Source organism: Mus pahari, chromosome 9 (genome assembly GCF_900095145.1).
Source record: "Mus pahari chromosome 9, PAHARI_EIJ_v1.1, whole genome shotgun sequence".
Lineage (NCBI taxonomy): Eukaryota > Metazoa > Chordata > Mammalia > Rodentia > Muridae > Mus > Mus pahari.
The window spans coordinates 81,535,695-81,559,779 of record NC_034598.1 but is presented as its reverse complement, the minus strand read 5'-3'; the positions used below and the strand labels follow the sequence as shown (position 1 = coordinate 81,559,779).

Sequence of the window (24,085 nt, the reverse complement as noted above, 5' to 3'; positions counted from 1 at the left end):
TAGACGAATCTGAATGATGCTGGGTGAATGTTTAAGGCCAACTGTGGAACAGGAGGATCAGACGGTTTGCTGGCTTCTTGCTGGCTTCTGGTTCTGTTCATTTCTATAAACCCTTGTAAAAAGGAGTTTCCACGTATATGTGCTCCAATGGAAGCCCAGGGAAACCAGACTGAGCTTCTGCCCTGGACGAGTCTGGAACAGAAACTAAGAGAGAACTCAACAGCTGCTTTATCTTGACAAGTGCAACAAATGTTGATGTCGCTCTCTGAAATATATCTTTAAAGTTTACGTGGTCAGCATTTCTTGACAATCTTCCACATATAGAGTGTTAAGCTTCCCAGTATGAAAGAAACAGAGGTGGACTTGTCTTTGGGGTAATGAAAGAAATTTAGGGTAGCTTAATGAAAGAAATTAGATTTAGGCACACATTACTTTTATGTGGGCAATTAATTTACTGGGGTGGGGATACTGGCGACCGAACCCAGGGCACGCAGGGCATTTCTCCCATGTAGGGGGTAAACGCTTAAGAGATGAAGAAAGTAAAGCAAGAGCATTAACGCAGGAAATAGAAGCGAGAAACCATGGACGGTTCTCTATCTCAGCCCAGCTTCATGACACACATGTGACTCCTGCAGACAGGAGGCAGGAGGATTGTGGATTCAGGGCCAGCTACGTCCAGAAACCTTGTCAAAGAAGAAAGAAGGAAAGGAGGGAAGGAGGAAGGAATGAGGTTTCCTTTAAAACACTGTAGTAGACTGTAAGCTTTTTAGAGGCTCAAGTCATAACAAATAGACTGAAGTCTTGTGAGTCTCTGCCTTTTAGAGAATCGGTTGTATACACAGGATCCTTGGCTGTGGATATTTTTGCCTGGAGTGTAGAAGGTGTAGTTTAGTGGACTTTCTATAACATTTCCAAAGGTTTAATTGTTTGCATCCAAGGAGAGAAGCCTTGGCAGGAGAGCCTGCATCTTTTAGCCCAGTCTTTCTGAGCTCACAGATGTGCCAGAGAGAGAACGAGAGGTGTCTGTGGGAGGCAGGACCTGTAACGGGAGTCTCCTGGAACCCTCTAATTAAATTTGAGAAATGCACACAGTTTTCCTGGTGCTGGAGAAGCTGCCTCTGCTCTCCGCTCTGATAGTCCTTTGGGCCCGGCTGTGAAAGGCAGATGGTTATAAACATCTCAGCTATCAGAAGGAACAGATGCACTTGGTAACAGCGAGGGCCGTTACCATGAGCGCTCTCCTTAGCTGTTGTCTTGCTGCTTCTTTTCCCCATGTATAGACAGTGCGTGTGTATGTGTGTCAGGCAGGTAGGCATGGCGGGCTGCTCCTGTAACCTCAGTGCTAGGCAGGCGGAGACAGGGGGACACCCCCCCCCCATAAGCTGATTATCTAGACTCCTGAATTGGGAACTGCAAGTTGCAAGTTCAGCAAGAGAACACACCTGGAAGAGCAGAGAGTGAGCAGAGAGGATGGTACCCCAGGGCCAGCCCCTGGCCTCCATGTGCTATGCACACAGGTTCATAGTCAGTGTGTGCATGTATACACACACACACACACCACATACACACACACACACACCACATACCCACACACCACACACACACACACACACACACACACACACACACACACACAGAGGAATAAAAGGAATATACACGTAGGAAACAGTGGTAAGGCGTAAGAACCGACTGTAAAGCAGCAGCCGTGTACCACCAGTACGAGAAGCACAGCCATCTTAGGGTCTGTGGAGCACCACTCTCATTCCATGTATAAAATGTCTCTTCTGTGTTCAGTTACTTTATAAATGAGTTGACGTGCTTTATTTAGCATTTCTTTGCTTTGGAAATCACTGTACTTCTAATGGTTCAAACTGTCAGAAAAGCAAAGGAAGGTGACTGTCCCTGCTTTCTTACTAGGACTGATGTACACAGATGGTAACACAGATTTTAGGAACCACCCTCCTCTTAGGTTGTAGTCCCTTAACGTCCGGTTATGTAAGCTCAGCTGCAAATTCATTTGTTTTTCTTAATCTTTAACTGTATGTCAGCACAACACTATTGCAGAACTGTGCCTGAACAGAAATAACCCGGTAATGTTTATTTCAGGCCAAAGAGGAAGATTTAAACACATTCAGCATCGCAGACCTGAAGGATCTCTCGTCCCATCAGCTGAATGAGTTCCTGGCACAGGTGCTTCAGAAGGTAAGCCCCAGCTCCCAGCCCTGGAGAGGAAAGTGGACTCAGAGGCCCAGTGTGCGCTGACCCCAGTGCAGGAAAAAGACACTAATGAGGAAAGTTGTGGGAAGAGAAATTAATTACGTAGTCTTTTTTTTTTTTGAAACAGCAGTTATTGAATTATGATATTAGTACTGTCCAAATCGAAACTCGTGTAAGAAAGGAGAGTTCTTGTTCTAGAAAGCACATAATCCACTAGGAGGGAAAGACACGGGCGTTGGCCGTTGGCAGGAGCCATTTGGAATGGATCAGTGAGGAAAGACTCCGCCCTCACAGGCATCATCAACAAGGAAGGACTTGTGGAGGACTGAGCCTTGGTTCGGTACCAGCAGAATGGTAGAAGTTAGATTGAGAGAGGCTCTACCCGTGGAGTGAGACCTGCATTGAATGAACAGTAGGGCTGGGTGAGGCACCAGATGCCCTGTCCTAGTGAGAGCGAGTTTGGTTTTGGGGCGCCAGTCATCAACTTTCTGTGCTGCAGCTGGTGTGACCTAGGCTGGAGAAGAAAGAGGAAGGCCTGATGGGCTGATGTGGGGGGAGGGGAGCATGGCAAAACAGGGAGAGTCAGGAGATGGAGGAGGCTGGCCTAGTGGGGTGGATTTGGAATTGCAATATGTCCATGTGGGAGCTAATGTACTAACTTGGAACAGGCCTAGCAGTTAGTGAGAATGGAGGCAGCTGGCTCACAGGCAGTCCTGTCAGATAAGGAGGCCACAGCAGGGTGGGCAGGAAGGGAGCGCCTCCCCAGGGACCTCAGCCTGCCCTCCAGAGGCATCTCAAGTCCTGTCTATCCACACTGAACCTGTCTCCTTCCCGTCTTCCAAACTGGCTTCCCCTTCTCGTGTGGGTTAACATGAGTGCAGGAGGGTCAGGTGTCCCCTGAACTTGTATCAGGCGTCTGTGTTTATATGGTAAATGCACCCCATCCCACCCCACCAAGGACAGAGTCCATATTACTCATCCCAAAGGGGTCTGTGATGCAAAAGGTCAAGAGCTGCCATTTTAAAAGGATAATTTAAAAGTGATGTCAGAAGAAACAGACACAGATAAAGCCAATCAGGAAAATATAAGGGAGCGTGACTCATCTAGAGAGTGGGCTAAGTCTAAGTTATGTACGATGTAGCGAAGAACCTAACGGATTCAGGAACAGTCTAGGCTGAGGAGAGTATAATACCCCTTTATTTCTCTAATTTCCCCACAAGATCCCTGTTCTCCCAGAGCACCCTTCTCAGGAGCTAGTTGCTAGGCATTTGCTTCAGCTCGCATCTGTTCCTTTTCCCCGTGTCCAGTATATTTCCGTATTATAAGGTATGTAGGACTGTAATCTGGCTAAGAATTTCTCTCCAGCTCCTTTCTTCCAGGGAATCCTGTTGAAATGATCCCTCATATGTCTTCATTTCGCTCTTAGGCACCTCTTCCCTTGGGGCACATAAAGCGAATGCAAGAGGTGTACAACTTGAATGCCATTAACAATTCTGAAATACGATTCAGGTACATCATTTTAACTTGTCTCTGTGGAAGAAAGACGAGTGGTAGCTTAAACAGTGGAGAAAGGGGAAGCCACGTGCGGGAGCCCACGAGTCCTCAGAGCCCCCACCACATCATCTGCATAGATAGCCACAGTAGTATCGAAGGAGAGTTGTGATGTCTGTAACATGATATTAATCTTTTTTTGCTAGCCTTGGTTCTCAGCTTCCCTCAAACTTAAAAAAAAACCAAAAAATTAGAGTAAGAGTTTAATGGCAAACAGTCTTCCTTTCCCACATCAGCTCTGAGTGGGTGCGGGGACACCTTTGATTCTGTGACGTTACCCGTCTTTAATTCAAATGTGTAGTGTTAGGGTTAGGTCAAAACTACTTCTTTCAGAAACTGACTTTATTGCGCACACAAGCACTTCCACAGTCCAGACCTGACACTTAGGGCCTTTTCCAAGACCCAGCTCCTTCTCCGTCTCTTCTCCCGTTGTTAACTGTGCGTGTGTGCAGACGTGAATGGGTGAAGTGCAGGTGCTCCGCGTGGCTGGAATGGGATGGTCCGTCTTGAATGTTAGGAGTACCGCTCATTCGTTCTTTGCGGTCCTCACCTTCCCTCCCGCCCACGCCGCTATAAACCCTTCTTTCAGATGGTTACGGCTCTGCATTCAATCGAAATGGGAGGAAGCAATTCCTTTGGCCCTAAAGATGGCAACCGAACAAGGAAGGATGAAGTTTACACGACCTCTGTTCAAGTAAGGCCAAACCAGACTGTGCACACGGGAGGGGCGGGACGCACAATCTGAAGATGCTTCCTGTGACTGCTTCTAAAGGGGCCATGGCTGCAGCTTCTGCGTGGAGCACTTAGTGTGCCCGAGGCCCTGGGTTCAGTACCCAGTCATACTGGTGGGAAAAATAACTTCATAAAACACCATCGATAGATAGGTCTAAGTGCATTCAAGTTGGTTATCATAAGTAAAGAATTAATACTTGTGACCATTTAAAATTTAAAATAACATCATTAGCTGCTGCAGGAGCCCAGTGTGTGAGGTAAAAAGGAGACAAACTCAAGACAGCCTTAGGTACATAGAAGGATTTTTGAAAGCAGAAAATTTGGCAAGTGGGTGCAGGGCCAAGGAAGAATCTAAAACTAAATACAAAGAGGCTTTTGCACATAGTTCAAGCTGAGTTGGGTGTCGCTTGACATACTCTAGAGGAATGTGGGAACACAGGGAGAGTGTGTGTTAGCAACAGGAAGTTAAGAACAGCTCCATTAAGGTATTTGTTCCATGTTCTTAAACAGTTACAGTCATGGCATCAGATTTCATGATTAATCTGGCAGTCTGGCACACACTTCCTAAATATAGTGAAATTCTGTCAGTGCAAACTATTATCAGGTTTCTTAAATATGGCCACAGGACTAATTTTTATTAAGGTATTTTAAAGCAAACTTCATTAGCTTTCCAAAATTAAAACCCATCTACCTGCAAATTGAGTGATTTATACCTCAAATAAAAATATATATACCCTTGGGGTCAGCAAATGGCTTGGCAGACAAGGCGTCTATGGCCAAACTCTCTCTCTCTCTTTCTCTCTCTCTCTCTCTCTCTCTCTCTCTCTCTCTGTGTGTGTGTGTGTGTCTCTTTCTCACACACACACCTAAAGAAATAAAGTTAAGAAACCTTTTATGGGAAAAATAAGTGTTCTGTCTTGTATCACAAACTAACAGCCATACTTAAAATGACTAATCCTACATTTCATATACTTACCCCACTTTATTTGCCAAATTGTTTCACTACAGTTGGTATTTTTATTCTCACTGGATGAAGCTTTCAGAAATCCCTTTTGTAAGTTAGAATGTTTATAGTCTTGAATGATTGATTAACATAAGCTTGAAAAGATGATTTTTTTTAAAAAAGACAAAATAATAGAGGTCTGCCCTCTCATGCAAGGGCAGTATTTACCCAGTCACCCTCCACACTGCTCGGTAACCTCCGCTGTCCCCTCGCTGTGCCTCCTCTGTGTAGCTCCCTCCAGATTCCTGTGGCCTGCTCTCTCTGGGCCAGCATTTGATGCAGAGATTGTACAGGACCATCTGGTTTTATGTGGGTGATGCTTAGCTACTCTGTCGTGATCTTTAACTTAACCTTAGCTTTGACGTGATATTTCTGCTCCTCTCCATCTCTTCCTGATGCCTCTCCATTCCCCTTTGCTCTGCAGGGATCTCGCTGCCTTCGACAAATCCCATGATCAAGCTGTCCACACCTACCAAGAGCACAAAGCCAGTATGCATCCTGTGACTGCAATGCTGGTGGGGAGAGATCTGAAAGTGGATTAAGGAACTGATTGTTGCTGATTTCAGAAAATTCCTTTTTTTAACAACAACAAAAAAATTGAACTTATTAAGAAATACAAAATTTTAGCTCTCATTGTATTTTAAAGTGTCATTTGTGGGGGGTTTTGTTTGTTTGTTTTTTAATTATTTTTCTCATGATTTCACTAACATTCTCTGCCCCTTACAAACCAATGTGGACTGCTCATCTGCCATGAGATGTGGGTACAAGATGCCCTCCTTCACCTCCTATGGCAGTTGGGATAATGTCCCTGGGGTCATGAGAGCAGATGAGCTAGCCCTGCCCCTTGCTGGCTGCAGCACTGCACCTAGCCTGAGCAATACAGTGGAGCTGGATGGCAGAGGCATAGGTGAGCTAGCCCCGAGGGTGTAAGAGCAGATAGCTGGCCCTGCCCCTCACTCACCTGAGCAGCAGAGTATGGCTGGCATGGTTGAGGGGCACAGGTGAACAGGCCCCAAGGGCGGGAGCACGGGAGGACTGACCCCACCACTTGTCTGGCATGAGGTGGCATGGGTTGGCAGATGATGTCCTTCCCATCGCCTCCTGGAACAGCCAGGAGAGCTGACCCTGGCAGTCGGGAGAGCAGGAGAGCTAGTCCTGCCCTGTCACTTGACACGGTAGAGCTGGTCCTGGTGCAGAGGACACAGGTGAGCTGCCCCTGCTTCCTGTAGATGGCAGCACTGGGTGGTGTAGCTGGAGCAGTGCTGAAGCGCTCGCCCTGGTGATGCAGATAAGGAGCTGTCAGGCTGACCAGCTCAGCAGCCATCCAGGGCTCTCTGAGTTGTCCCACCTCAGAATCTATATCATTTGTTAATGGTTGGGGTGCGTGAGAGGGTGGGTCCTGCTGTTCCAAAGCTGCAGAATCTCCATGGCAACAGCAGGGTAACCAGGAAGAGTCCTGGTGAGGATCTCACGTTGATGTCACCAAACCAATGACTCATTGAAATAAACATTTGCAAGTGAAGATGTGTGGCCAATACATGGGATACATTAGGATGTATTATAGCTTCCATGATGAGATGTTTATAGTCTTATAAAGGACATTTAATTGGGGCCGACTTACAGGTTCAGAGGTTCAGTCCATTATCATCAAGGTGGAAACAGCAGCGTCTAGGCAGGCATGGTGCAGGAGGAGCTGAGAGTTCTCTGTCTTCATCTGAAGGCTGCTAACAGAATATGGCTTCCAGGCAGCTAGGATGAGGGTCTTAAAGCCCACACCCACAGTGACATACCTACTCTAATCCTGCTGTCCCAGTGGACTTACCCCAGCCTCCTGTTCTTCACAGGTCAGGTGACCACCCTGAGCATCCCAGTGTCCCCTCACTCCGTTCAGCCTGCCTCGCCATCTCCCCAGAGCACATGGCATGTTGAGACTCATTGCAAATGATTGAAATTGAGCCAAATAAAAGACAGGCCTAAGAGAGTACCCTGCAGCTCAGGGCATTTCCTTGTGCAGTTTGGGAACCTCGAGTACATTGGCTATGATGCTTTCATTGCCAGAAACAAAACCCGAGCAGTCAGAGCAGAAGGATATTATTTGAGGGTCACAGAGAATCAGCAACACAGAGCCATCGGTGCTTCTGTTGCTTGTGTTTCTCTTACCCTTGCTGTGCACTCTGAACCTGGCTCACCCTGGGTTATACATGAACAATCACAGTTCCAAATTCTCCAGTTGAGTGAGCCCACTCCTGGGCAAGGTAACTCTAGGCAAGAGGAGTGTTGTTTTAGAGTATAAGCTTGGGTGTGTGTCATCACTGGGTACTCCCAAAAAAAGAAAAGATGAAGAACACCCCAAAGATGGTTCCTGTCCAATCCTTGAATCCCAAGACCACTTTGCTCCCATTCTGCCTTACAGTTGTGTTCTTCGGTGGACTTATCCATGCTATGGCATAATCCCGTTTCCCAGCACTTGGCTCTCACTTGCATTTCTTCCCTGGAAAGGGTAGAGGGTGCCAGAGACACACCCTGCTACTGGTTTTCCTAGGACCAAGGACACATTCCCACTGGCTCAAGTTCAGCTACTATGTATGCATTGAGTTGTCTCTGTCAGATCAAGTGCACAGGATCACCGGAGGAACTAAAAGAACAGAAGTGTATAAATGATGAAAAAGATGGGTATGCTAACATAGTCTGGCAAAGAGTTCCACTCAACCCAGCCTAAAGGTGGCTTACGCAGAGGGTGAACAGAGACAACAGCTCCGGAGTTATCCGACAAGCAAAGGAGACCGGAGAGTGTGAGGAGAAAGGATGTGAAGTCGGCCACATGACATTTGGGGTCTGTGTAGAATTTTCACATGGCTTGGAGGGACAGATTGCCCGGTACTGGTATCATCTTGGAATCACTCAAAAGCTGGGTCTGCCAGGGGTGTCAGCAAGAGCACCCTATAGTTTGGGTTACTTTTCAACCGGGGGGGGTGTTAGTGGGGCATCTCAGCCTGGATGCGTCTGTTCATCTCCAGACATCAAGCCCATGAGTGTGCCTGAGTATGAGTGGATCTCATTTAGTCTGCAGGATCTGGCATAGAGCTTGACACTTCACAGATGTTCAGAGAGGAGTTGGTGAATGAATGAATGAATGAATGAATGAATGAATGAATGAATGAATGAAGATGGTTCACATCTGAGGGCCACAGTTTTCCCAGAAGTATAAAAGATGAGGCCCGTATCTGGGAATTAGCTGCTAGTTGAGGAGAGAGGGAAGACTTGGAGCGGTCTCTCTGGGGAGGCATGAGTCAAAGGGTGGTGCCTTCGCCCCCACGATCACAGGACTCGTTACATCAGTCTGCTGGGGTAAGCAGATGACAGTTCAGCTTAAGGACTCGGGGTGTGGGTTTCATCCCAAATTACAGACACAGATTCCGGCTTCCCAAGGACCTTGAAGCTGTTTAAGCATAGCCACATGAGCAGCTAGAAGCTAGGATAGCTTTCTAAGAGGTGGGGTTCAGGAAGAGAAGAAAGGGTTAACCGGAGGTCAGGTCTGTGGACAGAGATGAGCTAAGTAAGGTGGAAGGCCGTGTCCTGGAGGTGGAATACTGAACGGAAGCTAACATCTGTCCTGATAGCAAATCAAGATGTTGCCAAATTGCAGGGCACAGTCGGGGTGTGGGTGTCTGATGAATACATTTCAATAGACTGATAGTAAGACACTGGATGTGGATATGGGCGTCTGCAGAGCAACTGTTCTAATGAAGTAGAAGCAGGCCAGGGTTCCTGTTGGAATAATCAAATTTCTCAGAACTGACATACTACTAAAGCGCACACAATTCTTTGAATCTCTTTTTGTGCTATCAGTGTTCCTTAACATAGGTGGGGAAGAGTTAGGTTGGGGGGGGGGATACAGGAGAAGCGGTTTGGGGCAGGGAAGAAGCTTAGTTGAATTAGGGATATCCAGGGGCAAAGATAAGAAGATAAGGAATATTCTCACACACACACACACACACACACACACACACACTCCTAAGGGCATGTGGAGTGTTACAGTCAAAGTCCTGGTGAGAGCAATCTTGAGCCTCCCCATCCAGCAGGCACAGACCTCAGGGTTGACACACAGGAATTATCTTTGTCCTTCCAGCTGCCCGTGGGGATGTTCGTCTTATAGAGGAGTAAAGCTGAATCCCAGGGGACTCAAATGACTGCGAATCACAGAGCCAGGGTTTATCCCAGGTAGATGACGCAAATCTCGGTAATAGAGAATTTGCCTTTGGCTTAGGAAATGGGAAGATTTCCCATTTCACTCACTCACCCCAGGGCAGCGAGCTGAGGGCCTCCAAGCTACGGTGATTCATGTGTCTAGATACAACTTTTTCAGAACTGCTTTCTTTGGTGGAGCAATGGCTTCGGAAGCACGGGGTACTGGCAGGGAGGCATTGCTCAATGCGTGTTTGTGGATTAAATAGATGAGTGAGGATTGCTACACTCTGGGTGTCACAATTGACCGAGGGGATGCGTTTTACCAATTGGGTAATTCCCTAAAGAGGGAAACATGGTGTTTATAAGCAGCTTTCAAGGAAGACTCAGAAAGGGAAAGGGACAACTGGGACCCCTGGTCAGGAGGACTTCCAGGGTCAGAGACCCTTTGGTCTTTCTACCTACCAGGCTACATTAAAAGTGGGCTCAGCTACCCATATCCCTCTCTCCTGTGCCTAGTTCAGCATCCAGAAAGGCCAAAGGAACACCAGAGACCGCAATCAATATTTGTTCAAAGTGTGAATGGCTAAAGGCAAGGGAAGGGGTGTGTTCTGAAAGTCCATTCTCAGTCTCCCGACCAACCACACCCCAGCAGACACTCCCCTCCCTGGTAAAGGATAAAGGCTCTCCCCAATCGAGGACTGTAGGAAAGGAGCCAGCCCTTGGTTTCAGTGGCCTGTTGCTCAGGAGGGCAGTAGTAGCCAAGCCATGCCTAGGTACACGGTGCACGTGCGTGGGGAATGGCTGGCGGTGCCCTGTCAGGATGGGAAGCTCACTGTTGACTGGCTGGGCCGTGAGGCTGTGCGGCGCTACATGAAGAACAAGCCAGACAATGGTGGCTTCACCTCGGTGGATGAAGTGCGATTCCTCGTGCGCCGGTGCAAGGGCCTGGGCCTGCTGGACAATGAGGACCCGCTGGAGGTGGCCTTGGAGGACAATGAGTTCGTAGAAGTGGGTGAGTGGCCCTCAGGGGAATAGAGTGAACTGCCTTGGCATGTCCTGGACGATGTCACCCTCGTGTCAGGGAACACGGCGAGGAAAAAAAGGGCTTGAGTACTTGCCCTGGGGGAGCCTCAAGCCTTGCTTTATCATCTACCTTCCCCCCACCCACCCCCAGCCTGCAATAGATGGAGAGAGGCAGGCCACAGTGACTGTCTGGACTTGAACCCAAGGGTGCAGATTAGAGTCCCTTGCAATGACAGAATTCTTCTGTAAGTGACTGCCAGAGTGGAATGGAAGCAGGCTAGAACCAGTCTTCCACTTACATCTCTTGGCTACCTTTCTGCTTTTTGCTTTCCTGTGTGAAGATGCTAAGACTGTGTGAAAGCATAGGAAGTCACGGTCCAGCAGCCATAGCTATGAAACACAAGCTCGGTGCATGGAGGGGTTAATTCCTGGGTCTGACACCTGCCCTAAAGTGACACCCCGTGACCTGCCAGGCCCCTCTTTCCCCTTCTTGTTTCAGTGATTGAAGGTGATGCAATGTCTCCTGATTTCATTCCGTCACAGCCAGAAGGAGTTTTCCTGTATCCTTTGTGCATCCCCTTTGGTCAGCGATGGGGGGCTGGTCCTGACACGGTGGGGCTGGGGCTTTTCCACACTGCTAGTCTGCTCCTTTACCTGGTTTTAGATACAGCAAATACCGGGAGCCTGAAAAGGTAAGCTATTTTTCTTTTTGTGGGGAATATAAAACCCTGTCATGTCTGAAATATGCCTCCTCCCACCTACCACTTTAAGGAAGAGGAGGAAGAGGAGGAGGAAGAGGGTGAACATTATACTAAAGACAGGTTTCATCCAGCTCAGAGTATACTATGGGGAGCCTGGCTCCTGTTTTTCTGATTTTTCTTGCCCAGTGTTCCCGTAAGCCAGCCATTTTCTTAATTAGCACATCAATGCCTCAGAAAAAAAATAAACTATCTTTGGGATCAGGCCAAATCCAAGGCTACTTCTTCAAAGCCCTTCCCACTCACGGAAACTCACCCATCTTGTGCAGTACATTGCCCTAGATGGGGACAGTCTGAGCACGGAGGATCTGGTCAACCTGGGCAAGGGACGTTACAAGATAAAGGTACGTGCGGAAGGACGGGAAGGACAGTGCCCGTGGACATGGGAGGCTTTCCTACGCTCACTCCTGGCCAATGCTCTCCTAGCTCACTTCAATTGCTGAGAAGAAAGTGCAGCAGTCCCGGGAAGTCATCGACAGCATCATCAAAGAAAGAACAGGTACCCTTTTCTCTCTCGGGATGTCCCAGCATTACCTTTACGGGCAAACATAGGAATAGAACCCCTGTGGCATCTAATCACGAGAGTGTCTCTTTCTTTCTTTCTTTCTTTCTTTCTTTCTTTCTTTCTTTCTTTCTTTCTTTCTTTCTTTCTTTCTTTTTTTCTTTCTTTCTTTCTTTCTTTCTTTTTTTTACTCCAGTTGTTTACGGCATCACCACAGGTTTTGGAAAATTTGCTAGAACTGTCATCCCTGCCAATAAGCTACAGTAAGTCTCCCATGCAGGCCCTCACAACCCCACCTGCCCCAACTTTGAGATTTTGATCCCGTGAAGATCATTCACATTTTCTTTTAAAAGAACACTGACATTTGTTGAGAGCTCACTTCAGACCGGTGGTTCTCACCCTTCTCAATGCTTCGACCCTTTAATACAGTTCCTCATGTTGTGACGACTCCCCGCCCCCAACCATAACATTTTTTTCCTTGCCACTTCATAATAGTAATTTTGCTACAGTTACAAATCGTAGTAAATATCTGATATGCAGGATATCCTGATATGTGAGCCATGGGCAGCAAATTCTCACCCTGGAAGACAGTCAAGCGTCTCATGTTACTTGATGGGCCGTGTAAGGCTGGGGCTGACTTGTATGTACCCAACTCATCATGAGAGAACAAGACCTACTGTGTGTCCTTTCCCCGCATGCAGCAGCTCCTCTAAAGCCTTCCCTGTTGTTCTCTTTATACTCCCAGCTGAGAAAGCATGTTACACACACACACACACACACACACACACACACACACACACACACACCGGTGTCTAAGAGGGTTCTCATCTTTCTCTTCCAGGGAGCTTCAGGTCAACTTAGTCCGTTCCCATTCTTCAGGTAAATTGTTCCTAGTATTGGGTGCCTCCCAAACCATGTAGCTCACGTGACTGACTAGCATCATGCAAGTCCCATGCTACCAATCACATCAGGTAGCATGCTCCAAATGCATTCCAAGAGCTGGATGCTCAGGACCCAGGAGTCCCAGGAGGGAGACATCAGGCCAGACCAATCTTCTGCTACAGCTTAGAAAACAGAAAGAGCCCCATGGAAGGATGGGGTCCCAGCCTATGAAGAGACCACTGCATTTAGGGGAGAAAATGAACGCTAGCATTGGGGTCATGAGCTAGACAGGATGAACCCTGAGCCCATCACACAGAAGGAGCTTGTGCCAAGGTCTCTCTGAAGTATTCTGAAGCTATTTAGGCAGGTGAGGTTCCCTGAAGGACTCTAAAAGAAGGAGCTGAGGAGAACCTGGGCCTCTAGCTTGGTCCAGACAACAGGGAACACCACCCACCCAGTTTCAGAAAGCCAGGGGGAGATTGGCAAAGTGGGAAAAGATCTGAAAGATGGGGGCAAGGGGGCAGGCAGGAGGTGGAGAAGGATTTTTTTTTTCTTAAAGAAAATGACAATTCTGCTTTGTAGGTGTTGGGAAACCGCTCAGCCCTGAGAGGTGTCGGATGCTCTTGGCTTTGAGGATCAATGTCTTAGCCAAAGGATACAGTGGGATTTCCTTGGAGACGCTGAAACAAGTTATTGAAGCATTTAATGGTAAGGCAACGTGTCCTTAGTCTGGTATTTCAGAGATGTTGGCTACACACCACAAGGTAGACTGGGATGGCTAGATGCTAAGATTAAAAAATAATAATAATAATCAAAATTAGTGTAAAACTGGTTTGGCAAGAAGGAAGACTGGTTGGCAATTGGGTAGCAAGAATTGGGAGCTTTAATTGTTCCCATAAAGGATGGTCCATCTTGTAGCTTTGATCTAACATTTAAGATAAGCATTCACCCTGCCATTATGCCTTTAAGTTCAGGTCTATACAGAGCTTTCTATCCAGTGGTACCCATATATGATCAAGGATGCACCAAGTCATCCAGGAACATAATTCCTGGATGATGTCCATCCCCAAGACAATGACTCCAGTTGGCACCCGGGGAACCTGAAGTCTTAAAGTTCCCTGGTTGATGGACAAGTTGCACTAGCACACAGAAATCTAACTCTGTAAAAAGGTAGGGTCAGAAATGTGACAAGGTAAATAATTGACCTAGTCATGAAGCCATTGTGGAATAAGACTCGATGCAACTAAACTCAGTGCTTAAAGGGGGAGACCAGGTTCTCAAGGCTCAGGAAGTTGTCCCTTCACACAGCAGAGGACAAAGCATCAGGTGGATGGGAATCCCAGGGCTCCTTGGGGGGAAAGGAATGGGAAAGGAAACAAAGTCTCTTGAAGTCATCCAGAGAAGACCAAATGCTTGAGTTGCTACACTGAGGGCACAGGAGACTCATAAATGTGACATGCTGACCGGTGGAGGGCACAACCTATAGGCTAGACTAGGGTGGTCTACACAGATCCATAGTGACCCCATTACAGTACCTAGTGATCATGCAGCTCCACTCCACCACAAGCCTCAAACCCAAGACAGTAGCTCTGCAGCCTTGAGCTCTGGTAGTTTAAGACATCTGAGGGACCCTGATGCTCTGAGAATTTCCCAGGTCAGCTACAGTCAGGAAGCTGGTTCATGATTGTCAGTGATGTGTCTAACTGATGTTACTTAGCAACAGCTGAGGAAATACGAACACCATCATCGGGGCTTTTATTTTAGGAAACAGAAGCCTCTGTTTTGGGGTGATGTTTTGGGGGGAAAGGTCTAAAATAGGCACATGCTCATGTATAAATAGTGATAGTGTATGGGGTGGTTACTGAATGACTGGAGACAAGAGAAACAGAGAGAGAAAGAGCAGACAGGGACAGAGAGAGACAGAGAGACAGAGAATGTATGCTTTGCCTATGAATTTATTGCCCTTAAAGAACTTTGCTAATAATAGTTTTGTGGACCACATTTCTAGAACAGTCCATGGTTTTTTGTTTGTTTGTTTGTTTGTTTGTTTTTTAAGTAACCGCTTACACATTTCTAAGCATACTCCATCAGCTTTTAATGACTCCTTATAATCTGATTACCTGAATGTCTCTTAATTCTGTACTTTGGTGATTTCTAACCTTTTGGTCTTATAAACCAGGACATGATGATCAGCAGCTAGTTTATCATTGTGTTTCTGAGATATTTCTAGACTCCTAAGAATGGAGTCATGACAGCCTGAGCACTGTGTCCTTCCCTAGGAACATCTGCGCTCCCCCACCCATATGACCTCATACACATTTCCTTCTTTTCTCTTTTTCTTCCTTCTTTTTTCTTTTTCCTTCTTTTTTCTTTTTTCTTTTTTTTTCTTCTTTCCTCCCTTCCTGCCTTCCTTCCTCTTTTCTTCTCTCCACCCTCACCCTCCTCTTTCATAAGAGCTCAGCTGCTTCTTCTGAGGGGGGTTGGGAGAGGGTGTGATTTTTGCGATAGGGTTTCTGAGATATTTCTAGACTCCTAAGAATGGAGTCATGACAGCCCGAGCACCGTGTCCTTCCTTAAGGACATCTGCGCTCCCCCACCCATATGACCTCATACACATTTCCTTCTTTTCCCTTTCTCAATTCCTCCCTTCCTGCCTTCCTTCCTCTTTTCTTCTCTCCACCCTCACCCTCCTCTTTCATAAGAGCTCAGCTGCTTCTTCGGAGGGGGTTTGGGAGAGGGTGTGATCTTTGAGATAGGGTTTCGATGTGTAGTCCTGGCTGTCCTAGAAGTCTCTCTGTAGACCAGGCTGGCCTCAAATTTACAGAGATCCACCTGCCTCTGCCTCCCCAAGTTCCAGGATTTAAGGAGTGTGCCACCCCTGCCTGGCTTAACTGGTTCTCTTAAACTATCATTCTTGGGTGTTTGTGCTACAAAACAACTCTACACTCTGTTGGAGATGAGGGCTGGCTTCACAGGCCATGCAAAGATAACCAAGATGGCGCACACACTCTTGACGTAACTGGTACCCACTTCTCTTGCAGCCTCCTGCCTGTCCTATGTTCCAGAGAAAGGAACTGTGGGTGCCAGCGGAGACCTTGCCCCGCTCTCTCATCTCGCTCTGGGGCTCATTGGAGAAGGAAAGATGTGGTCCCCGAAGAGTGGCTGGGCGGATGCTAAATATGTAAGACTCACGCAAGAGCTCCAACCCTAGCAATCCTCCTCTGCCTGAGCCAGGAGACTCCAGTGGGTTGTTCTGTCTCCTTGTCTCTCCGGCAGCTCAGTTACAGACAACCAAAGCCTAGGGGTCAGACTAGGAAAGGGTATTTACTGGCTTCTACAGTCACCCGCCGGCATCCCAGACGTGGATGCAGCCTGGAGGGTATCGTTGCTAGTAGTAATTTCAGGAATGTATTCTGCACTCACAAGACTGCTGGTGCCCACTGGGGAGGTCATACCGGGTCACGATTGCATTTGGGGGCTTATGTTGCAGGTACAGAGTTGTGAAAGGCTTGCTCTGTGGCCTCTAGAAAGCATGGTGTTTTCCTTGATGAGCTCTTCAGAAGGGCATGTTTTATACAAAGCTTCTAATGCTTTCCTCATGCACTGATCGCAACTGAGCATTTCCTCATGCACTGATCGCAACAACATCATTTAAAGTGTCCTTTATGGGCAGTTGATGAGAGGTACCCTAACTGTAAGGGGAAGGGGCAGAGGACCAAGGAGGAGGAAGAAGAGACTAGATCATCTTTTGGGGGACCTGGTTTCCAGGTCACCCTTCTTCAATGCAGCCCATCTCCGTTCTGTCTCTGTGGACATTGTTTCCGCACCCACCTTTATACGGCAGCCAGCCTGACCTCGGTTAACAGCAAATCCAAACACATCCTGCTTGACCTGCAAGCATTTCTCTCAGCTACAGGATAAAGCTCAGACACAATGTGGCTTCCAGAGTGTTGCTTCCCAGCTGGGCTGTGGTAGTGCATGCATTTAATCCCAGCGCTGAGGAGGCAGAGGCAGGAGAGTCTCTAAGTTCGAGGCCAGCCTGGTCTATAAAGCGAGTTCCAGGGCAGCCAGGACTGGTGAAACCCAGGAGAATACTTTTTACTTTGATTATGTAAGAGAAAGAGCACCTGCCCCTTTCTTCTTGGGATCCTGGCTCTACCTAGTTGAGGGGACCCATAATCTCCTCATTCGGGCACACACATTTGCCCCCCAAGCCCTGCCCCCAGTGACAGACGATGCAGGGATAAGGGCAGAGGACTGTTTGGGGGTCGTGCTTTGGATTCGGAAGCGTGTGGACAGCCAGCCCTGAGCCCAGCCTGACCGGAGAGTCGGTGTATCTGGGTGAATCTCAAAGCTTGAGGCCCAACACAGAGGAACTTGAGAGCAAAATTTGTTCTGTAGGTAGTCAAGCCCTTGGTTCAAAAGTGTAAAAGTTGCTAAGTCTGCTTTCAAACTAAACAGGGGTAGATGCTGGCCCTCCAAACCCGGTTAGAACAAGTTTGTATAGGCTTAATCTTTTTAAATGTTAGTACTGAAAGTATTTCACTAAGCTCTATCTAAAAATAAAAAGTAAGCTTGTATGTCCAGTAATAACAATGTACATGCTTTTAATCATTCAACAGGTTCTAGAAGCCCACGGACTGAAACCAATTGTCCTGAAACCAAAAGAAGTAAGTCAAGAAAAACTTGTTTGTGTTAACAAATCTTTACATATGGGCTGTTTTCATCCTTAGCACCAGCCTCACAGATTCCTTAAACCAAACACAGTTAATGTGTTGATTGACAGTTGCTCACTGAAGAAAGGGCTCCTCTGTGAGCACTTAATATAGCCATGCTGTAAGTCTCTGAGGGTTCTCTAAGAATGTAAACATCAAATACAGTTTTCTAGCGAGCTTGATGAGATATGCTCAGTCAAGGCCCTTTAAGATGCTTTGAGCCACAAGTTTGGGCCAGGATATTCTTGTCTATGAGGGTGAGAGGTTAGCAACCAACATAGAGGGCTGAAGACGCTACACAACACTCTGCACTGCAGGGCCACACGGCTGCCTTGGCAGGGGAACGGTAGGCAAGTGGCCTTTGGTCAGATTCAGGCTAATGATTCCAGATACGATGTTAATCAAGCTCGTGGACGCTCAGGATCGCCCCACACTTTCAAAAACATAGAGTCACCCGGCTCAGCTGGGCTAGTTTCTCTCCCACCAAAGCAGAAGACACCAAATGTGTTTATCTGCGCACGAGCGAGCGTTCATTCCAGTGAGAACAATAGGAAACTTTGCCCCCTCCCTCCCCCCCACAGGGCCTGGCACTCATCAACGGGACCCAGATGATCACTTCCCTGGGCTGTGAAGCGCTGGAGCGAGCCAGCGCCATTGCCCGGCAAGCTGATATTGTGGCTGCCTTGACCCTTGAGGTGCTGAAGGGCACCACCAAAGCCTTCGATACAGGTCAGCAGGTTCTCTTTGGTTACTCACTCAACAGGGGCAAGTCGGTTGACATTTTTAGGCACGGAGGTGGAGGGTGTGGGCAGCAGTGAAGAGCGAGAAGACCCGGAACTGCCACAGGCTAGCCTGAGCTGTCAGTGTCTGGTAACAATTATGTTCTGAAGGCAGACATAAAGCAACCGACTCCAGGTCACCCAGTGATCTGGCATGCTAAGCTAGCTATTGTTTTAGGAGTCAGTTTGTTAGACTTGGCATTCCAGTGAAAGGGGTTGAGGAGAGATTAGTTAAGGGAAGATCTTGTTTACCTAGAAGGACCTAAATTCAACCCTAGAATTGACTTTTTAAAAATCGGACTTGGCAGTACAAGTGCTTGTGTGCCCAGAGCTTGGGGGCTGGAGACAAAAAGATCCCTGGGGCAAGAGCTAAGCAAAGTTGATGAGTTTCATGCCAATGAGAGTCTCGGTCTCAAAATGAAAAATAAGAGGGGAAAGATGGAGAACACATAAGGGATTCTTACATCCACACTTTCTCTGGCTTCATACATCTACACCCAGGCACCCATTCATGTATTTACACATGTGCAGACTGGCAGACAGACAGGTAGGCAGACAGACAGACAGACAGACACGCACACGCGCGCACACACACACACACACACGTTAGGATTGCTCTGATAAGAAAATTGGGAAGGCAAAAATGATAAAAGTATTTGTATCTTATCCAAATACAATTAATGAATGGAGTTAATAATAACTCCATGTTAATGATAAGCACAATGGAAAATGTCCAAAAATGACTTGAATAAATTAAGCCACTCTGCATGCTCCCTGCTGTCATCGGTCCAGTTGCTTTAAGCATGGTCCTGGAGTCTTGACTGATGTTTGTAGGGTACTCTGTAGACAGTTAGCACCACAATATGTTCAATGTAGACGATCAAGTAGATAAGGGAAAATATGCCTTTGGGTTGAAGTGTCTAACATGCTGCGTGAAGGTGAGAACCCCCAGGACTTCAGAGGGCTCAGCCAGCACCGTGGATGGTCCCCCACCCTCCGTGCTTCATTCTAATGTCCGAACTGCTCAGACTCGTTTGCCTCCTTCCATTCCAGACATCCACGCTGTCCGCCCTCACCGCGGGCAAATTGAAGTTGCTTTCCGATTCCGGTCCCTCCTGGACTCGGATCACCACCCATCAGAAATCGCAGGTCTGGACAAGTTTGTTTGAGTGGGCTCATTGGTGCTGTGTGCCCTGGAGAGATGGGTAATGTGTTGTCTGTTTTCTTTCCCCCTGCCCTTCCTTGCACAGAAAGCCACAGGTTCTGCGATCGTGTTCAGGATGCGTACACCTTACGCTGCTGTCCACAGGTAAAGTCAAGAAACAAGGAGACCAGCAAAGGTTCTTGCCCAATAATTCATACGGGGGTGGGGGTGGGGGTGAGACAAACCCAGATCATGTCATGACCCTAATGCAATCTAAATCTCTCTACTGCTATTGTTAAAAATAGTAGATATTTTATGCTTCCATGTCTCCAGTTATTTTCAGCTTCTTACTGGATAGGCTAAGCCTCCTTCTCTTGACCTCCCGTGTTAATTACAACATAGTTAAGTAGCGTCTGAGGAGTCTTACTGGTTCTTCCAGGAAGGAAAGAAGACAATCAATCAACCTAGAATGTTTATGGGAAAGTTCCATTCTGTCTTTCAGATTTCAAGTGTCCGTGAGGCATACCTTATCTATATTTTATGATCAAGTATAAACCAGTCATACATGAGTCTTTAACACAACTTTAAGTAAGAAATGGGCGAAGCTTTTTTTTTTTTTTGCATGATCTGACTGATGAGAGATTACAGTGATCTCAAGAAATGATCTGTCAGTCAAGTTCTGGTAGAGAGAGTAGAAGGGTGTTTTCTCTAAGGTAAATACCCTCATTTTGTATGACTCAGCAAGTCCTACTTAAGTACCTTATTAAATAATAGTTAGAAAATAAAAGGAATTGAATTCAAGAAAAGCAAAGAACTTATAGTCAAAAGTATAACACGAGACAAATAGGTCATTATTAGGAACTTGAAGGCCTGAGGCCTGACAGGCTCTGAAGGCATGTCCAGGAGAGCCCCTTGTTTAGACATTCCTGAGGATGGGTGGCCCCAAGGATAGACATAAACACAGGAACTGTTTTGGGTTATTTTTTTGATTGATTCATTGGCCATCTGGTGGCCTGAGTCTCACTGACCCTCCCTGGAATTGTTGATGCTACAACCTGAATGTATTATTCTACTGACTTGTAATCAAGCCAATTGTGTAAAGCTGCGCCAAGTTCCCCCAAAACCCCCCAACCTTCTCCCTATAACTCCCTATAAAAACCCCTAGCTTTTGGGTTTCAGGGTTGATTCCTTTGTCTCCTGCGTGAGATGGGTATCGGCCCGGGGCCCCGCCATGAAACTGCCTCATGCTTTTACAACAAGAAGGCCTCTCATGTTTTTGGGGATACCCTGGCATTCTGGCGTGGGTCCAACAAAAACATCCATGGGAAAGAATTGCCAAATGAACTGAGCCATTAGAATAAGTCCTGGCTTAAGAGTCCCTGCTACCCTAAGAACCATGACTGGCTCCATTACAGTGTCTTCCAAATATTAATTCACCGAATTTTCCCAACAGTGTAGTTGGTACATTCTCCCATTTTGTAGTCAGAATCTAATGGACAGGGTTTAGTACCTTCTGTGCCCAAGATCACACCACTAGATTATTATCTCCTGGACTTCTGGGAGAAATGCTTAAGTGTACCATGGCTCTTCCGGAACAAGGTGCAGGGTGACTATTGACTTGTGAGCATCTCTACTGTGGTTCTTTATGTTTCATGACCATCATCCCCTTGATGGCTACCATATGTGTGATCCCTGTGACTCACATCCAAGAGATGCTACAGCATCTTATTTACTTCCTATCAACAGTAAGGTAGCATCCATCATCTGCATTCCAAATCTGTTTCTGTTTCAACCAGAAACCTAACTTGCCCACATCCTATCACAAAGAAGTGAGATTCTTTGTGGCTAGAGTTGGCACTTTTTTCCAATATCACAATATTTAGCATATTAGTCTAATATATTTTATTTAGTGGTCTGCTTCTAGGATATTGCTACATTGTTTCCATTAGTTATATTTTGCAATTTTTATTTTTTTTTTTTTTTTTTTTTTTTTTGGTTTTTCGAGACTGGATTTCTCTATGTAGCCCTGGCTGTCCTGGAACTCACTCTGTAGACTAGCCTGGCCTCGAACTCAGAAATCCACCTGTCTCTGCCTCCCAAGTGCTGGGATTAAAGGCGTGGGCCACTGAGAACTTTTATCAGTTGTCTTCATATCCTAAGCCAGTTATACTTTTTATGATTATAACTGCAAAGCAGTTACAAGGAAAAGCCTGAAGACAGTCTCTTACAAGAATATTAGCATTTTTGCTGGGTATTAATCATACGTCATATTTTGATTGTGCTTTTAGGTCCACGGTATCGTGAACGACACAATAGCCTTTGTGAAGGACATCATCACTACAGAACTGAACAGTGCCACAGACAATCCTGTATCTTTTCAATGTTCTCCACATTATCAGTGCTCTCCAGGTGGCTGAGATAGGCTCTGCTTACGCAATCCTCCTTAAAGCGTCCTGTTATTCTGTTTCCTAGTTAATGAGTTGGTCCCTGAAGCTGAGCACTTGGGCGGCTTCTTCTGTGACCCTCCTCTTGGATTCTGAGCCTACCATGCTGTGGTTTCAAAAAAAAAAAAAAAAAAAAAAAACCGGGCCCATAAAAGATGAAAGGGCCACTTCCAGAGTTTGTGGATCCGGTTTCACAAAGCCAGTGGCAGAAAAGACACTGCTGAGGCTGTTATGTGATTAGCGTCTCATGGGCTGGCTTCACTTCTGCAGCCTGGTTCTAGCGATGGAGGATGCCTTAGGCAGAAAGGTCACGCTAACACATCAAACATCAAAATGTTTCCGGTGGGGTAAGGCTTCAGGTTCCTTTCTGACTTGACTCAGGCCACAGTTTCTGTTTCTGTGCACACAGTAAGACTCAGTCTTTGGAGAGGGAGAGGGTACCTCACAGGATCGCTTTCCCCCAGAGAGTCTTTGAAGTTGTGATGATTAATCAGGGTACCGCCTCCACAGAGGCATTGCTGTCTGTGAAAACAGGCAACCCTCTCAGGAGCCCTTTCTTCCCATTCCACAGCTGCCTTCCTTCTGAACACAGGAGAAATGGCTGAGGGAGCAGCCAAGAGAGCGACTCCCAGCCCGGGTGAGCTGAAGGCTGGTTACTTAACAGCTGTGTCGGGCTTCTCACCCGAGGTTTGAGTGTGCTTATCCTGTAAGCCTATTTCAGGATTTCCTTTTATGTGCTCTAGGGTTGCTCCATAATAATCCTTGGAATTAAGAACGCCCCACAAATCCCGATGCCTCCGCACTCCCCAGAAGGAACAGTGGTTTTCGCGCATGCTCTGTTAGCCTCAGCTCTCTGGTTTGTTCTAGGATGAAGCAATTCTGTACCCGAACAGTTAGACCTTAAAGGGTAACTCAAAGGTTCAAAGGGAAAGGATTAACAGAAACTTCCTGGATAGGAATGACAGTTTTCTATTTGGGTTTTCCCCAGACATAATTCCAGCCCCGAGTCCTCTACTTTCTTCATTAAAAGCCTCTTGATTTGCAGGTAGCTGAGAGTGAGCGTCTCTAGTACTCATGTTGCCTGAGGGAACAGGTTCTCAGTGTTCCACTGCACCAAGTGTTAGGAAAGGTAGAAGTTGCTGAAATCTAATGACCAACAGAATTGGGTAACCAGAGGCTAATACATGTTCATTTTCTAAATTAGAGCAGCAGGGATTAGGAGGAGAGAGAGAAGACTGTGTGTCAGGGAGTGAGTACAGGACACCCTTCCCATAGCAAAATCTTTATATGTGCAAAGCCCTTTGATACTCGAGGATAACCTATAGGTTTCTTCTTATATATACTGACTCCTCCCTAGTGTACCTAATACAATGTAAACACTATATAAGTTGTTGTTTTGTTGTACTATTTAGGGAAGAATGACAGCACACAGCATAGACACAATGTTTTGTCTGAATATTGTCATTCAGAGGTTGGCTGATACCACAGATACAAACTCTGGTGATGAACAGCTAAATGTAGTTTTAATAAAGCTGAGAGGTGGGAGAGAGAGAGAGAGAGAGAGAGAGAGAGAGAGAGAATGAATTAGCTTTTAGAACCAGGAAGGAGGGACCGCTACAGTCTTTGGTGCCTGTTGGCCCAAGCAATGTGTGTGAGAGATTGGAACTGTCTCTGGGGAGCAGTCGCACTCTGTGAGTCCAAAGTCCCCTCCAGCTGAAGTGGGTCTGTAGGACCTGTTGGCTACCATCTGCTGTTGAAGGCTGGTGCAGGAACTCCAAGGACAGAGCGGGGAAACCTCCCCAGCGTTGTGCTTTAGACGTTTGGATGGATACCCATCAACCAAGCCTTTTATTTATTGAACAGCTTCTTCTGTGGAGAGTGAGTTTACATCTCCATGGATGTAGAAGTAGAATTTGACTTCAAACAGGTGCTTCCTGTTCATGGTTTTAGCTTTTGACCGTAAGTGTTAAATTGGCAGACGATAAAAGTCACAGGGGTTGGCATCTTTGATCTCAAGAGAAAACATTTCATGCCCCATGCTTTTGGGTCCCAATTCAATGAGCACAATTTACCTTTAATGTGTGAGTGTGTGTGTGTGTGTGTATGTGTGTGTGTTCCTTTATGTCAGTGGTTCTTTTTTTTTTTTT

General features: G+C 46.7%; 2 protein-coding genes across 3 annotated transcripts in view; both read left to right on the top strand.

Annotated features, from left to right (window-relative positions):
• Lta4h (leukotriene A4 hydrolase) overlaps positions 1-6,084 on the top strand; it is a 33,494-nt gene extending 27,410 nt beyond the window's left edge. Inside the window, exons 16-19 of one of the 2 annotated variants that reach the window (XM_021204592.1) lie at positions 2,107-2,202; positions 3,644-3,726; positions 4,358-4,462; positions 5,928-6,084. In XM_021204592.1, coding sequence (XP_021060251.1) covers positions 2,107-2,202; positions 3,644-3,726; positions 4,358-4,462; positions 5,928-6,045 — 402 coding nt within the window. In that variant the 3' untranslated portion in view covers positions 6,046-6,084. The remainder of the gene's footprint in view (positions 1-2,106; positions 2,203-3,643; positions 3,727-4,357; positions 4,463-5,927) is intronic. The other variant, XM_021204593.1, reaches the window with a different exon arrangement.
• Positions 6,085-10,077: 3,993 nt separating this feature from the next.
• Hal (histidine ammonia-lyase) overlaps positions 10,078-24,085 on the top strand; it is a 27,780-nt gene continuing 13,772 nt past the window's right edge. Inside the window, exons 1-14 of the mRNA XM_021205220.2 lie at positions 10,078-10,703; positions 11,214-11,274; positions 11,379-11,406; positions 11,742-11,816; positions 11,899-11,971; positions 12,171-12,237; positions 12,816-12,853; positions 13,439-13,564; positions 15,898-16,037; positions 17,479-17,526; positions 18,153-18,300; positions 19,404-19,499; positions 19,601-19,659; positions 21,783-21,863. Of these exons, the coding sequence (XP_021060879.1) occupies positions 10,457-10,703; positions 11,214-11,274; positions 11,379-11,406; positions 11,742-11,816; positions 11,899-11,971; positions 12,171-12,237; positions 12,816-12,853; positions 13,439-13,564; positions 15,898-16,037; positions 17,479-17,526; positions 18,153-18,300; positions 19,404-19,499; positions 19,601-19,659; positions 21,783-21,863 (1,287 nt within the window). The 5' untranslated portion in view covers positions 10,078-10,456. The remainder of the gene's footprint in view (positions 10,704-11,213; positions 11,275-11,378; positions 11,407-11,741; positions 11,817-11,898; positions 11,972-12,170; positions 12,238-12,815; positions 12,854-13,438; positions 13,565-15,897; positions 16,038-17,478; positions 17,527-18,152; positions 18,301-19,403; positions 19,500-19,600; positions 19,660-21,782; positions 21,864-24,085) is intronic.